At 47.2% G+C, this 14,420-nt stretch overlaps 1 protein-coding gene across 3 annotated transcripts in view; it reads right to left on the bottom strand.

Annotated features, from left to right (window-relative positions):
• The window catches only part of AHCTF1 (AT-hook containing transcription factor 1), a 258,110-nt gene that overhangs the window by 82,085 nt on the left and 161,605 nt on the right, over nt 1-14,420 (bottom strand). For all 3 annotated transcript variants that reach the window (XM_073545122.1, XM_073545119.1, XM_073545120.1), the window contains exons 21-22: nt 4,629-4,816; nt 4,335-4,479 (exon numbers count right to left, since the gene is read on the bottom strand). In XM_073545122.1, the coding sequence (XP_073401223.1) occupies nt 4,335-4,479; nt 4,629-4,816 (333 nt within the window). The remainder of the gene's footprint in view (nt 1-4,334; nt 4,480-4,628; nt 4,817-14,420) is intronic.

The following is a 14,420-nucleotide window of genomic DNA, read 5'->3' as shown; positions in this document are numbered from 1 at the left end:
CTGAAACTCAAAATTTTATGCCATGGAAACAAATAACATACATAGTAACATAGTTATTAAGGTTGAAGGAAGACTTTAAGTCCATCTAATTCAACCCATATCCTATCCTAACTTGCCCTAACATGTTGATCCAGAGCAAGGCCAAAAAAAACCCATATGGCAAACAGTAAGCTTCACAATGGGGAAAAAAATTCCTTCCCGACTCCACATACAGCAATCAGACTAGCTCTACCAAATAGCTATACCATACAAAATAGTTAAACATTTACCATGTCTACTTTAAGTTAGAGTAATTTTTCCAACGTCTCCATTTTGCTTGGCTGTTATGCTGTTTTGCTTGGCTTAAAATCACCTCCCCCCCCAAAAAAGTAATACCATTTTGAAGAACTGAATGCCTGGAAGTATTCAAAGCTGCAGGAACTTTGTTAGGGTATGTGCACATGCTGCAGATTTGCCAGCAGAATTTTCTGCACGGAATCTGCAGGTCAAACTCCGCACCTTTTTTCGCGGATTTTGTGTGGATTCTTTGCTGATTAGCATGCATTTTTACCCCTGCAGATTTCTATAACGGAATGGATGTAAGAATGCATAAGGATCCGCAAAAAGATTTGAAATGCTGCTTAACCCCTTACCTACAAATGACGTAATATTCCGTCCATGTGACCATGGACCTAATTACCATGGACGGAATATTACGTCATCGCGATCAGTGGCGCCCACGTGGTGAGCGCCGCTGATCGCGGCCGAGTGTCAGCTAATTATCATAGCTGACACCCGGCACAATGTGTCAGGGGCGGTCACGGACCGCCCCCGACACGTTAACCCCTTGCACACCGCGATCAAACACAATCGCGGTGTACCGGGGGTTAAAGGGAAGCATCGGCAGGGAGGGGGCTCCCTCCGTGCTTCCCTGAGCCCCCCACGGCAGCGCAATGTGCAGCGCTGCTGCGGGGGACTCCTTTCCTGCAGGACCCCGGATCCAATATGGCGACGGGTACCTCCGGGAAGCTAGCTTCCTCAGTGCCTGCAAAGCGCAGGCATGAGGAAGCCTGTGCAGTGCCTGTGACAGATCGCTGATCTGTCACATTGATCTGTGATGTGACAGATCAGCGATCTGTCACAGGACAGTGATGTCCCCCCCTGGGACATTGTAAAAAAGTAAAAAAAAAAAAAAAAAAAAGTGTAAAAATAATTAAAAAAAAAAAAAAAAATCGCCAAATAAAAAAAAAAAAAAAAAATATTCCCCAATAAATTCATTTTTTGGAAATAAAAAAAAATAAAATAAAAGTACACATATTTGGTATCGCCGTGTCTGTAACGACCCGCCCTATAAAATTGTCCCAATAGTTAACCCCTTAAGCGAACCCCTTAAAAAATAAAAATAAAAAACGAAGCAAAAAATAATGATTTATTATCATACCGCCGAACAAAAAGTGCAATAACGCGCAATCAAAAAGACGCATATAAATATCCATGGTACCGCTGAAAACGTCATCTTGTCCCGCAAAAAACGAGCCACCATACAGCATCATCAGCGAAAAAATAAAAAAGTTATAGATCGCAGAATAAAGTGATGCAAAAATAATTATTTTTTATATAAAATTGTTGTCATTGCATAAAAGCGCCAAAACATAAAAAAACGACCTAAATGAGGTATCGCTGTAACCGTACTGACACGAAGAATAAAACCGCCTTATAAATTTTACCGCACCCGGAACGGCGTAAACGCACCACCCAAAAGAAATTTATGAAACGCTGGTTTTTGTAAATTCTGCGTCCCAAAAAACGAAATAAAAAGCGATCAAAAAAGTCACATGCCCGAACATGATACCAATAAAAGCGTCAACTCGTCCCGCAAAAAATAAGACCTCACATGACTCGGTGGGTCAAAATATGGAAAAATTATAGCTCTCAATATGTGGTGATGCAAAAACTATTTTTACAATAAAAAGCGTCTTTTAGCGTGCGACAGCTGTCAAACATAAAAACCGCCATAAATAGTAAATCAAACCCCCCGTTATCACCCCCTTAGTTAGGGAAAAATAATAAAATTAAAAAAATGTATTTATTGCCATTTTCCCATTAGGGTTAGAGCTAGGGTTAGGGCTAGAATTGGGGGTTTCCACTATTTGCGCACATCAGGTGCTCTCCAAACGCAACATGGCATCTGATCTCAATTCCAGCCAATTCTGCGTTGAAAAAGTCAAATGGTGCTCCTTCCCTTCCAAGCTCTGCCATGCACCCAAACAGTGTTTTACCCCCTCATATGGGGTATCAGCCTACTCAGGACAATTTGCAAAACAACTTTTGGGGTCCTATTTCTCCTGCTGCCCTTAGGAAAATAAAAATTTTGGGGCAAAAATATCATTTTTGTGGAAAAAATTTTTTTTGTTATTTTCACGCCTGGGCGTTATAAACTTCTGTGAAGCACTTGGGGGTCCAAAGTTCTCACCACACATCTAGATAAGTTCCTTGGGGGGGTCTAGTTTCCAAAATGGGGTCATTTGTGGGGGGTTTCCACTGTTTTGGTACATCAGGGGCTTTCCAAACGCGACATGGTGTCTGATCTCAATTCCAGCCAAAAAAGTCAAATGGCGCTGCTTGCCTTCCGAGCTCTGCCATGTGCCCAAATAGTCATTTACACCCACATATGGGGTATCAGCGTACTCAGGACAAATTGCACAATAACTTTTAGGGTCCTGTTACCCTTGGGAAAATAAAAATTGGGGGTGAAAAGATCATTTTGTGGAAAAAATATGATTTTTTAATTGTACCGCTGTACATTATAAACTTCTGTGAAGCCCTTGTAGGTTCAAAGTTCTCACCACATATCTAGATAAGTTCCTTAGGGGGTCTAGTTTCAAAAAATGGGGTCACTTGTGGGGGGGTTTCCACTGTTTAGGTACATCAGGGGCTCTCCAAACGCGACATGGCGTCCGATCAGAATTCCAGCCAATTTTGCATTGAAAAAGTCAAACGGCGCTCCTTCCCTTCTGAGCTCTGCCATGCGCCGAAACAGTGGTTCCTCCCCACATATCAGGTATCAGCGTGCTCAGGACAAATTGCACAATAATTTTTGCAGTCCAATTTCTCCTGTTACACTTGGAAAAATAAAAAAAATTGAACCTGAAGTAATTTTTTTTGTGAAAAAAAGTTAAATGTTAATTTTTTTTAAATATTCAAAAAATTCCTGTGACGCACCTGAAGGGTTAATAAACTCCTTGAATGTGGTTTTAAGCACCTTAAGGGGTGCAGTTTTTAGAATGTTGTCACTTTTGGGTATTTTCTATCATATAGACCCCTCAAAGTGGCTTCAAATGTGATGTGGTCCGTAAAAATAAAATGGTGTTGCAAAAATGAGAGATCGCTGGTCAACTTTTAACCCTTATATCTTACTAACAAATAAAAATTTTGGTTCCAAAATTGTGCTGATGTAAAGTAAACATGTGGCAAATGTTACTTATTAATTTTTTTGTGTGCCATATCTCTGTGATTTAAGGGCATAAAAATTCGAAGTTGGAAAATTGCGGAATTTTCAAAATTTTCGCCAAATTTCCGTTTTTCTCATAAATAAACACAAGTTATATGAATGAAATTTTACCACTAACATGAAGTACAATATGTCACGAGAAAACAATGTCAGAATCACCGGGATCCACGGAAGCGTTTCAGAGTTATGACCTCACAAAGGGACAGTGGTCAGAATTGTAAAAATTGGCCCGGTAGTTAACGTGCAAACCACCCTTGGTAGTGAAGGGGTTAAAATAAACCGCTGCGGATTCCGTGCGGAATGTTCAGCAGCATGTGCACAGCAATTTTTTCCCCACTGTTTTACATTTTACTGTAAATCACTTGCGAATCTGCAGCGATTCACCACCAAGCCTGTTTTCACCTTCCTGACCAGGACACATTGTTCAATTTTGACCAGTATGTGGTAATAATTCCAGAATGTGACATCATATCCCAGTAATTCTGAGATTTTCTTATGACGAATTATACTTCATAATAGTGGTATGTGTTAGTGTGTATATATACTATGGGACTTTAACTTTGATTACTCTGGTCACTGGGATGGTCACCTGTCAATGTGAAACAAAAATTACTTTTAGGCCATCCTCCTTGCATGATCTAACAGGCCACCATAGCTGGCAGATATGGAGGTCATTGACCTCAGGTTGCAATGACTGCCATCAGGAGTCCGCGATTACGTCGCATGGGTGCCGATTGGGTGCAAGACTGAACCCTCTCCCCGATCCTTCAAAAAGGTGCAACAGTAAGAGAGAGTAAAGAAACTTTATACATTCATGGTTACAGTGACTTTAAAGGCCTCTTACTTGTTCAGAATCTGTGAAGGTAAGCTTCAGCAAATCTTCCATAAGTCCCATTTCTTGACATGTTTCATACATATGTTTCAGCAGTTCTTCAACATTCAATTGGCTAGAGTGTAGTCTTTGCAGATTCCGAGCCTCAAAAATGTGCCTAAAAATTGCGATAAATCATTAAATATACAGCCAGTGGATATTGTAAACCTATTGCTGTGCCCCATTTCATCATGATATTGTTGTGTATGCAGAACACTCCAAAGACAACTAGAAATTAACATGTGACAAGGCCAACAAAAAACTTACCTGTTTGATAAAAATACAGTCATGTGAAGTTTGACCTCTGCACTGTTGGATATTGGAGGCTTCATAACTTGAATATAGCGTAGGGCCTGTCTGTGGTCTCCTTGGCACATTAAGGTCTCTATGATCAGATTGTGCTGCCATGTCATTACATTACTTGCGGCAGGATGGAGAAGACAGTCCACTGAATTCTAGAAGTGGAAATAAGATCTGTTATTCATGCTTAAAGGGAACCTGTCTGCTACCAAAAACGTCATTTATCTGCAAATGTAGTGGTAATAACGCCCTGTGCACATTGATTGACAGGCTGGCTTTCTGCAGTCAATGCGTGGGGACAGTTATTACAGTTACGATCAACATGTATTGACAAGCCGCTCCCTGCACCATCCTATGGAAGTGAGCAGCTGTAAAAGAAAGCGAGAATAAAACTTATCCCAGGGGATTTTCCATTTTTGTGGTCATTTGTTTCTAAACTTCTCCGTTGACATAAGTATGAGGACTTTTTTTTCTCAGGGCGAATTTTAATTAATAATGCCATTCATTTTATCACACAATATACCGAATAACTGGGAAAAAATTAAATTGCGATCAAATGTTGAAAAAAAGACATCCCAATCCTCTGTTGGATTATTTTTTTATTATTATTTTTTTTTTTTTTTTTTTTAAGGGTGTTCTTTCTGTGGCTCAGGTCAGCCAGATTACAGGGATAGCAAACATGCAGCAGTTTCTCTTTATTTAAATATAACCTTTCATCAAATTTTTCATGTTCAACAGGACACACGACGCAATAGTGTCTGCAGTGATTTTTTTTTTTTCTATTTTGGCTCTCTGTTGAGGTGATATTAGCAATCAAAGTATTTGCGTACTTTGCAAGTCAACTTTTGTTAAGTGTAAGGCTATGTGCACACGTAGCGGAACTCTCGCGGAAGTTACCGCGAGAATTCCGGAATTCCATTCTGCGGGAAAATCGCATTTTAAATTCCCGCGATTTAAACACATACACATAGTGTTTGACGAGTGTGACCAACTTTTTACTACTGAGGCTGCCTATGCAGCATCAGTAGTAAAAGATAAAATGTAAAAAATAATAATGATAGAAAAAAAAAAAATAAAAAAATAAAAATGTATTGTTATTCTCACCTTCCGGCGTCCCGCGCAGCCTTCCCGCCTCTCTCCACGCTCCCGGTCCCAGTAATCCTTTGCGCGAATGACTGCGAGACATCGCGCTCCCGCGAGATCTCGATGTCATCGCGGTCATTCTCACAAAGGATTACTGGGACCGGGAGCGTGGAGAGAGGCGGGAAGGCTGCGCGGGACGCCGGAAGGTGAGAATAACAATATTTTTTATTTTAATTCTATTTTTTACAGGGATATGGTACCCACAGCCAGGAGGACAGTCTCCTCTCCTCCAGACCGTGGGTACCATCCGCAAATGTTCTGCTTACTTTTCGCATGGTGGGCACAGCCACATGCGGGAAGTAAGCGGAACAATGCAATCCTATGGGTGCGGAATCGGCGCGATTCCGCAAAATTAATGAGCATGTTGCGTTTTTTTTTACCGCAAAGCGATTCCGCCGCGGAAAAAAACACAGCATTAGCAAAGTATTGCGGAATCCCATAGGATTGCATGGGATGCTTATTTTTTGTGCTTTCGTGGCAAAATCGCGTGTTTAAAACTTCCGCGAAAACACGAAAAAACCGCGACGTGGGAACTCAGCCTAAGTGGGTTTTTTTTGCTTGAAAAGGTGGTTGTGTGCTTCTCCCCACTGTATGATGCTGATCAATCATAAGCAGGCAGCCAGGTAGCAGAAAAAGAACACGCCCCCACCATAGCTTAGATCAGGTTTCTCAGTGTGATATGTAACTCTCCTGACCTAACCTTCTGCATAAGTGTGAGTGTGGGGAGAGGGGCAATGCAGATGAGTTTAGCTGTGTCTCATAACAAACCCTTTTGTCAGCTCTCCTTTTAAAGCAAGTATGTCACACGTAATGTACTGCCTCTACCCCTACACAGTCTGTTCAGAGATGTATCAATCATACTTACGTCTGCTGTGCTCAGAGAAACTTGTAATCACTCTACAGTGAGATCAGAGCAGGTAGACATATCACACAGGAGTATACCAGAACAGGAAGGCTGCTCCTCTGTGAGACATAACAGCCCTGACTTACAGAGCAAGTACAAGTTGCCCAGAGCACAACAGACATAAGTGTAATTATATCTTACTGAAAAACCTGCTTAAGGCTGTGTGCCCACGATACGATTTTCGGCGCGAAAACATTTAAAAATCTTGTACAGAACGCACCCCATGCATTCCTATGGCATTCCGCACATGCTGTGCTAATGCTGCGCTTTTTTCCGCGGCGGAATCGCATCGCGGAAAAAATCGCAGCATGCTCATTCTTTTGTGCGGAATCGCAAAGAATTGCCGCGATTCCGCACCCATAGGAATGCATGAGAATCGCTTACTTCCTGCATGTGGCTATGCCCACCATGCGCGAAGTTAAGCGTCTCGTGTGCGGTTGGTACCCATGGTGTGGAGGAGAGGAGACTGTCCTCCAGGCCCTGGGTACCATACCCCTGTAAAAAAAAATAAAATCAGGGTATATTTACCTTCCGACGTGCCGTGCTGCCATCCCGGGCCTCAGCGTTCCCAGTAATGCCTTGCGGCAAGGTCCTGTAATGACGTGGTCTCGTGAGATCGCTATAGCAACGCGAGACCAACGTCATCACAGGTCTCGCAAGGCATTACTGGGAATGCTGAGGCCCGGGATGGCAGCACGGGACGTCGGAAGGTAAATATACCCCGATTTTTTACATTCTTTCTTTTACTATTGAGGCCGCATAGGCGGCCTCAATAGTAAGATACAGGATTTTTTGGGTTGCTTACCGTAAAATCTGTTTCTCGGAGCCTTCATTGGGGGACACAGAGACCTTGGGTGTATGCTGCTGCCACTAGGAGGCTGACACTATGCACAAAAAAAGGTTAGCTCCTCCTCCGCAGTGTACACCCCACCGACCGGCAGAGAATTCCTCAGTTAGTGAGAAAGCAGTAGGAGAAGTAACAGAATAGGTTGACAACATAAACAACTCAACTGTAACCATTCAACCAAAGTAAGAACAGGAGCTGTGAAACATGGGAGGGTGCTGTGTCCCCCAATGAAGGCTCCGAGAAACAGATTTTACGGTAAGCAACCCAAAAAATCCTGTTTTCTCGTTCGCCTTATTGGGGGACACAGAGACCTTGGGACGTCCCAAAGCAGTCCCTGGGGTGGGAAACAAACTTCCATCAGGCCAGCGGACTCACCACTGCTGCCTGCAGAATCCGTCTACCTAGGCTGGCGTCCGCCGAAGCGTAGGTGTGGACTCTGTAGAATTTCACAAACGTGTGAACCGATGACCATGTTGCAGCTTTGCAAAGCTGCAGTGCGGAAGCTCTGTGGCGCACCGCCCAGGAGGCACCCACTGCTCGAGTAGAGTGGGCCCTGATACTCGGAGGGGCTCCGCGACGCTTAACACGGTAGGCTTCCAGGATAGCCGATCTGATCCAGCGAGCAATGGTGGCTTTTTACGCCGGGTGACCTTTCCGCGCTCCATCAGGGATAATAAAAAGAGACTCTGTCTTTCGCAGGGAAGTCGTCCTAGACAGATAGACTCTTACCGCCCTAACCAGGTCCAGCTTGTTCAAGGACCGCTCTCGGGGATGAGTTGGATTCGGACAAAGGGACGGTAGCACGATATCCTCGTTGAGGTGAAACGAGGACACCACCTTCGGAAGAAACGAGGGCGGAGGCCGCAGAACTACCTTATCCTGGTAGAGAACCAGAAAGGGAGAGCGGCACGAAAGAGCTGCCAATTCCGACACGCGCCGGACGGAGGTGATGGCCACCAGAAAGGCTACCTTCCAAGAAAGGAGAGAAAGGGAAATATCCCTGAGGGGTTCAAAGGGCGGACCTTGCAGAACCTCAAGAACCAGATTAAGATCCCATGGATCCACGGGCGCCCGGTACGGCGGGACCGTGTGAGCCACGCCCTGAAGAAAGGTCTTAACCTGAGGACGGGAAGCCAATGTTTTCTGAAACAGAATGGACAGCGCCGAAACTTGACCCTTCAGGGAACTGAGGGCAAGCCCCGCATCCAATCCTGACTGAAGAAACGCTAGGACTGAAGGGAGCGAAAAGGACATGGGCGCGACGTCATTGGTCTCACACCAAGTGAAATAGGCCTTCCAAGTACGGTAGTAAATCTTGGAAGATGATGGCTTTCTGGCTCGGATCATGGTCTGAATTACGTGGTCGGAAAATCCTGCTCGTTTCAGAACCTCGGTCTCAACAGCCACGCCGTTAAATTGAGCGGCCGAGAATTGGGGTGGCAAATCGGACCCTGAGACAGCAGATCTGTTCTGTCTGGAAGCTTCCAGGGGGCGTCCGCGAGAAGGTTGACAATGTCCGCGAACCAAGACCTTCTGGGCCAATTCGGGGCGATGAGAATGACCGGAAGTCCTTCTGCCTTGATCTTCTTCAACAGCTTGGGAAGAAGAGGCAGAGGAGGGAACAGGTAGGGAAGTTCGAACTGGGACCAAGGAACGGCCAGGGCGTCGGCGCCCACTGTCAGAGGGTCCCGAGACCTGGACACGAATTGTGGGACTTTCCTGTTGAGGCGAGACGCCATGAGGTCTACATCCGGGGTTCCCCACCGAAGGCAGAGCAGATGAAACACTTCCGGATGTAGGGACCATTCTCCCGCCGCGAGACCCTCGCGGCTGAGAAAATCGGCGGCCCAGTTGTCTACGCCGGGAATGTGAACCGCGGAAATTGTCGGAACGGAAATCTCCGCCCAACGAAGAATCTTGGACACCTCCGCCAGGGCTGAAACACTCCGTGTTCCCCCTTGGCGGTTGACATATGCCACCGCTGTGGCGTTGTCTGTCTGAATCCGTACCGGCAGTCCCTTGAGGAGCCTTTCCCAGTGGACCAGAGCAAGATGGATCGCTCGAATCTCCAGAACGTTGATCGGTAGCGCTGATTCCCGATCCGACCATCGACCCTGAACAGTGTGGTTGCGGAACACAGCACCCCAACCGAGGAGACTGGCATCTGTGGTTACTATCTGCCAGTGAATGGGAAGGAAGGATCGACCCGATAGAATGAGAGGTGACGACAACCACCAGTTGAGAGACCGCTTGATCCGGTAAGAAAGATGGACAGGGCGATCCAGGGACCGAGGCGACCTGTTCCACTTCGACAGAATGGCCTGCTGGAGAGGCCTGGCGTGAAATTGGGCAAAGGGAACTGCCTCTATCGCCGCGACCATCTTTCCCAGGACCCTCATGGCTGTACGGAGGGATGGGAATCGCGAGGTCTGCAGCGATCGTACTTCCTGCTGCAGAGAGAGAGAATCTTTTCTTGTGGGAGAAAGACCCTTGACCGACGAGTGTCGAACAGAAGACCTAGAAAGACCAGGCGTTGGGTAGGAACCAGACAGGACTTTTTCCTGTTGACGATCCACCCGAAATTGGAAAGAGTGTCCAGGACGATTGACAAACTTTGGTGAGCCTGTTGGAATGAGGGAGCCTTGATCAGAATATCGTCTAGGTACGGGAAAAGAACGAGGCCTCTGACTCTCAACAAAGCCATCAACGCAGCCATGATCTTCGTGAAGACTCTGGGAGCGGTGGCAAGACCGAAGGGCAGTGCGACAAACTGGTAGTGGTGCTGTCGAATCGCAAAGCGCAGGAACTTTTGATGTCCGGAGAAAATTGGAACATGTAAATAGGCATCTTGGATGTCTATTGAGCACATGAATTCCTGCTCCTCCATGGAGGCGATGACCGAGCGAAGCGACTCCATGCGGAAGTGGCGAAGGCGGACCCTCTTGTTGAGCAGCTTGAGATCCAAGATGGGTCGAACTGCGCCGTCTTTTTTCGGCACTACAAACAGGTTCGAGTAGAACCCCGTGAAGCTCTCCGATTCGGGAACAGGCACAATCACCCCGGAACTGAGGAGAGCAGCGATAGCTGTAGAGAACCCCGGGATCAAGGCTGGATCCTTTGGAGGCCGGGATTCGAAGAAACGATCCCGTGGGAGAGAGACGAACTCTATCTTGTATCCTGAGGATACGACCTCCCTGACCCAGGCGTCCTCCACGGCGGCCAGCCAAACGTCCCTGAAGGAAAGAAGTCGACCTCCCAATTGGAAAGGCCCCTCGCGTGCCCGATGATAGTCATGCTGAAGTAGACCGTCCAGATCTAGATCTGAACGGTCTGCCCTGGGAGGAGTGGGGTCGCCAGGAAGGAGTGGGTCTGAAGGAAACTTTCTTTCTCTCCTGGCGAGCCTGCGGTCTCTGTTGGCTGGAGGAGTTGTCCGCCGTATTGAAACGGCGGAAAGTCCGAAAGGGTCGAAACTGACGCCTTAGTGGGGGTCTGCGAGGCTTGGACTGAGGGAGGAGTGAACTCGTGCCTCCGGTGGCGTCCTTAATAATCTGGTCCAATTGGGACCCAAAGAGGCGCACCCCCTGAAAGGGCAGGTTAGTGAGGGACTTTTTTGAAGACAAGTCCGCTTGCCATGCCTTTAGCCAAATTGTACGTCGAATTGCAATAACGTTGCTTGACGCCTGAACTGCACAGGATGCAGCATCCAAGGAAGCGGAGAGAAGATAGTCCCCAGCATGGGAGATCTGATTGGCGAGATTGGCCAAATACTCCGGTTGCGCCTTATCTAAGATGCCCTGCCGAAGGTCGTCTGCCCACGTGGTTATGGTCTTTGCTGTCCAGGATGAAGCAAAGATTGGACACACCGCCGCTGAAGCCGCTTCAAAGGCAGACTTCGCCAGGGATTCTACAATCCTGTCATTAGAATCCTTTAGGGACGCCACGCCTGAAAGCGGGAGAACCGTGTTATTGGATAGCCTGGACACGGGCGGATCGACCGAGGGAGAGGCCGACCAGTTGTCCGTGAGCTCTTTAGCAAATGGGTAGAGTATGCCGAGACGTTTTCCTCTTTGAAAGCGTCTGGTCGGATCCTCTCTTTCCTTGGTAAAAATTTTCCCAAACTGGGAATGGAAAGGAAAAACCCTGGAGGGAGTTTCTGCCCGTCTGAACGAAACTTCCTGATCTGAGGATTTCGCAGGGGAGTCAGCAATATCGAAGGTATGATGGATCGCAGCAATGAGGTCCTGCACTGTGACCTTCATGCTTGCATCCTGGTCTGAATCCAGCTCTAAAATCCCCTCAGATGACCTGTCCGAAAGCGCTTCCCCTGACTCGGGAGAGGAGGCCCGAGAGGGAGGCTGGTGAGAAGGGCTATGCGGTGAGATGGGACTAGGAGAGGATTCCGGCTGGGAATCTTGCCTGGGTCTTTTGCGACTACCGCTGGCTGATTCAGATGGAACAATTTGGGACCTGCTTGGCCCTGCTGAAGAGTCCAGGGGCAACTTATCAAGAACGGCCACCAGGGACTGAGACACCCTGGTGAGGTCTGCCACTGATTGAGATAGCGAGGAGGCCCAGCCAGGCATGGGGGGCTCACTCTCACTTGGGGCCGAAGATGGCTCCTGGACGGCGTCAGGCTGAATTGGATTGCTACAATCCAGGCAGAGGGGAGTGGACTGGCCTGAGGGAAGTTTGCGATTGCACGAAGAACATGCAAAGTACTTGACTAAAGTGCAGGGGGGGGCGGTAGAACGGGTACGATCAGACTTAGACATAGTGAAAAGCTGAGGTAATGCCGGAAGGTTGGGGGACAGAGGGCGGAGAAGGGTCAGTCTGCAGTGCAGAGCTACTCACGGTCCGGTGTCCCCAGAAGCGATGCTCTGCGACCTGTCAGTGGATGCAGGTCAGTGCGAAATCCGGCCGATAGCCCTCCTGACAAAAAAAACAGCTGGAGAAGATGATGTCCAGTGAGGAGTTGGTGCCCGGCTAACAGGCTGGGAAAATGGCGCCGTCCTGAGAAAAAGCGCGCCTTAGGAGAGGAGGAAGGGCGGAGCACCACGGAGGGTTAATGATTTACCGCCCTCTAGCCAATGACAGGCTGGGCAGGTGAAGGACAGGCGGTGGGAGGGCCTGGGAAGAGCGGGAGAGAAGCCCGCTTAGAAGAAAGGGGCGGGGGGCGTGGTCGCGACGCAGCGGTAGGCCCGAACTGAAGCCGGGGCCTAAATTAGTTGCGGCGGCCGCCTGTCAGCAGGGGGTCGGCGCGGAGGTCCGAAAAAGAGGGACGCCGCAGACGCAAGTCGCTCCCAATAGGGAAAAAAACCCTGTGCTCCCTGTCCCCAGAAAGGGGGGGGGGGTGCCCGGCAACATTGAGCTGCCTATAGCCTTGTGGCGACTGCGAGCGACCGCAGCGCCTACAACCGGGGTCCCCTGTGCCATTGAAGAGGTGACCGTCGGGAATGGGCAGCCAGGAAAATAAATATGAAGCCGGGGCCTAATACTCACCCATCCACGATCCATTACCTGTCTGAAGAAGTCTTTGCGTCTCATCCAACCGACAGGCTCTGGTAGGCGAGTGGGAGGGAGACTGGCGACAAGGACCCCTGGAGTCGCTGGCACGTCTTGGTGTCGGCGTCCGTCTGGCTGGTCCTGCCGCAGAGAACTGCAAGGATACGGGGTGGCAGTACACGCCGTACTTGCAGACTCCATGTGGGAGTACAGATGTGACTTTTCACTCTGTATCCCTCCGTAGAACCTGAAAAGGAACGACGCACGACGAGGTAGATATGGGTCTAATAAAAGACCCGTGTCCACCTCCTACTGACACTAAGCTAAACTGAGGAATTCTCTGCCGGTCGGTGGGGTGTACACTGCGGAGGAGGAGCTAACCTTTTTTTGTGCATAGTGTCAGCCTCCTAGTGGCAGCAGCATACACCCAAGGTCTCTGTGTCCCCCAATAAGGCGAACGAGAAACCTTGTTACACTTGTCAAACACTATGTTTGACGAGTGTGACCAACCTGTCAATCACTTTCCAAGCGATGCTTCAAATCGCTTGGAAAGTGCTTGAATATCGCGGCAAAATCGCGGCAAAATCGCGCGGGAAAAAAAAAAGCGCGATTTCTGGGTAGGAGTTCGGTTTTCAGTGTCCGGATTTAAACGCAACGTGGGCACATAGCCTTAAACTATGATGGGGGTGTGATCTTTGTCTAGTATGTTGCAGTCTGCTTATGATTGGTCAGCAACTTACTAGTGTAGGAACTACCTGCCACCAGTGAAATCTCTGTGATGACTGATTAGGTGCAAAATACTTAGGACACCTAATACGTTGGCAAAGAAGAGGCAAAAGAAAAAAAAATTTTTATTCTGCTCTGCAACCACTATTATATCCAGTTTAAAATGAAAAATTTGATAACAGGTCCTTTGTGAACTCTTAAAAAAAATAAATAATTAAATTAGCTTTGTGTTGCCATTTTCCTAGACCCGTAACTTTTTTGTTGTTGTTGATGGGGCCCGAGTGAGGGATTGTTTTTATGCGCTATACTGACATGTTTATTGAAACCAATTTTGTGTACACACAATGTTTATATTTTTTTATTACTTATTAATTTTTTTTTAAGGTCTGTGAGGTGAGCAAAAAAAAAAAAAAATTAAATTGTAGCACTTTTATTTTTATGGAGTTTACCAATGCGTTAATTCGTTACATATTTTAATGTGTCATACTTTTATGATCCTGCGATAGCTTATAGTACATACCACAGTAATGCAATATATAGTGAAGATCGTGGTACTAAAAGGATAGAGACAGGGGTCTTCAGCAGATCACAGGCTATCATAGTAAATAAAATCAGTCCCTACCAAATTGTCAGCAGT

The sequence above is a fragment of the Dendrobates tinctorius genome, unplaced genomic scaffold (genome assembly GCF_039654945.1).
Source record: "Dendrobates tinctorius isolate UK_male_01 unplaced genomic scaffold, ASM3965494v1 ptg000140l, whole genome shotgun sequence".
NCBI classification, from domain to species: domain Eukaryota; kingdom Metazoa; phylum Chordata; class Amphibia; order Anura; family Dendrobatidae; genus Dendrobates; species Dendrobates tinctorius.
This window is presented reverse-complemented; position numbering and strand designations above follow the sequence as displayed.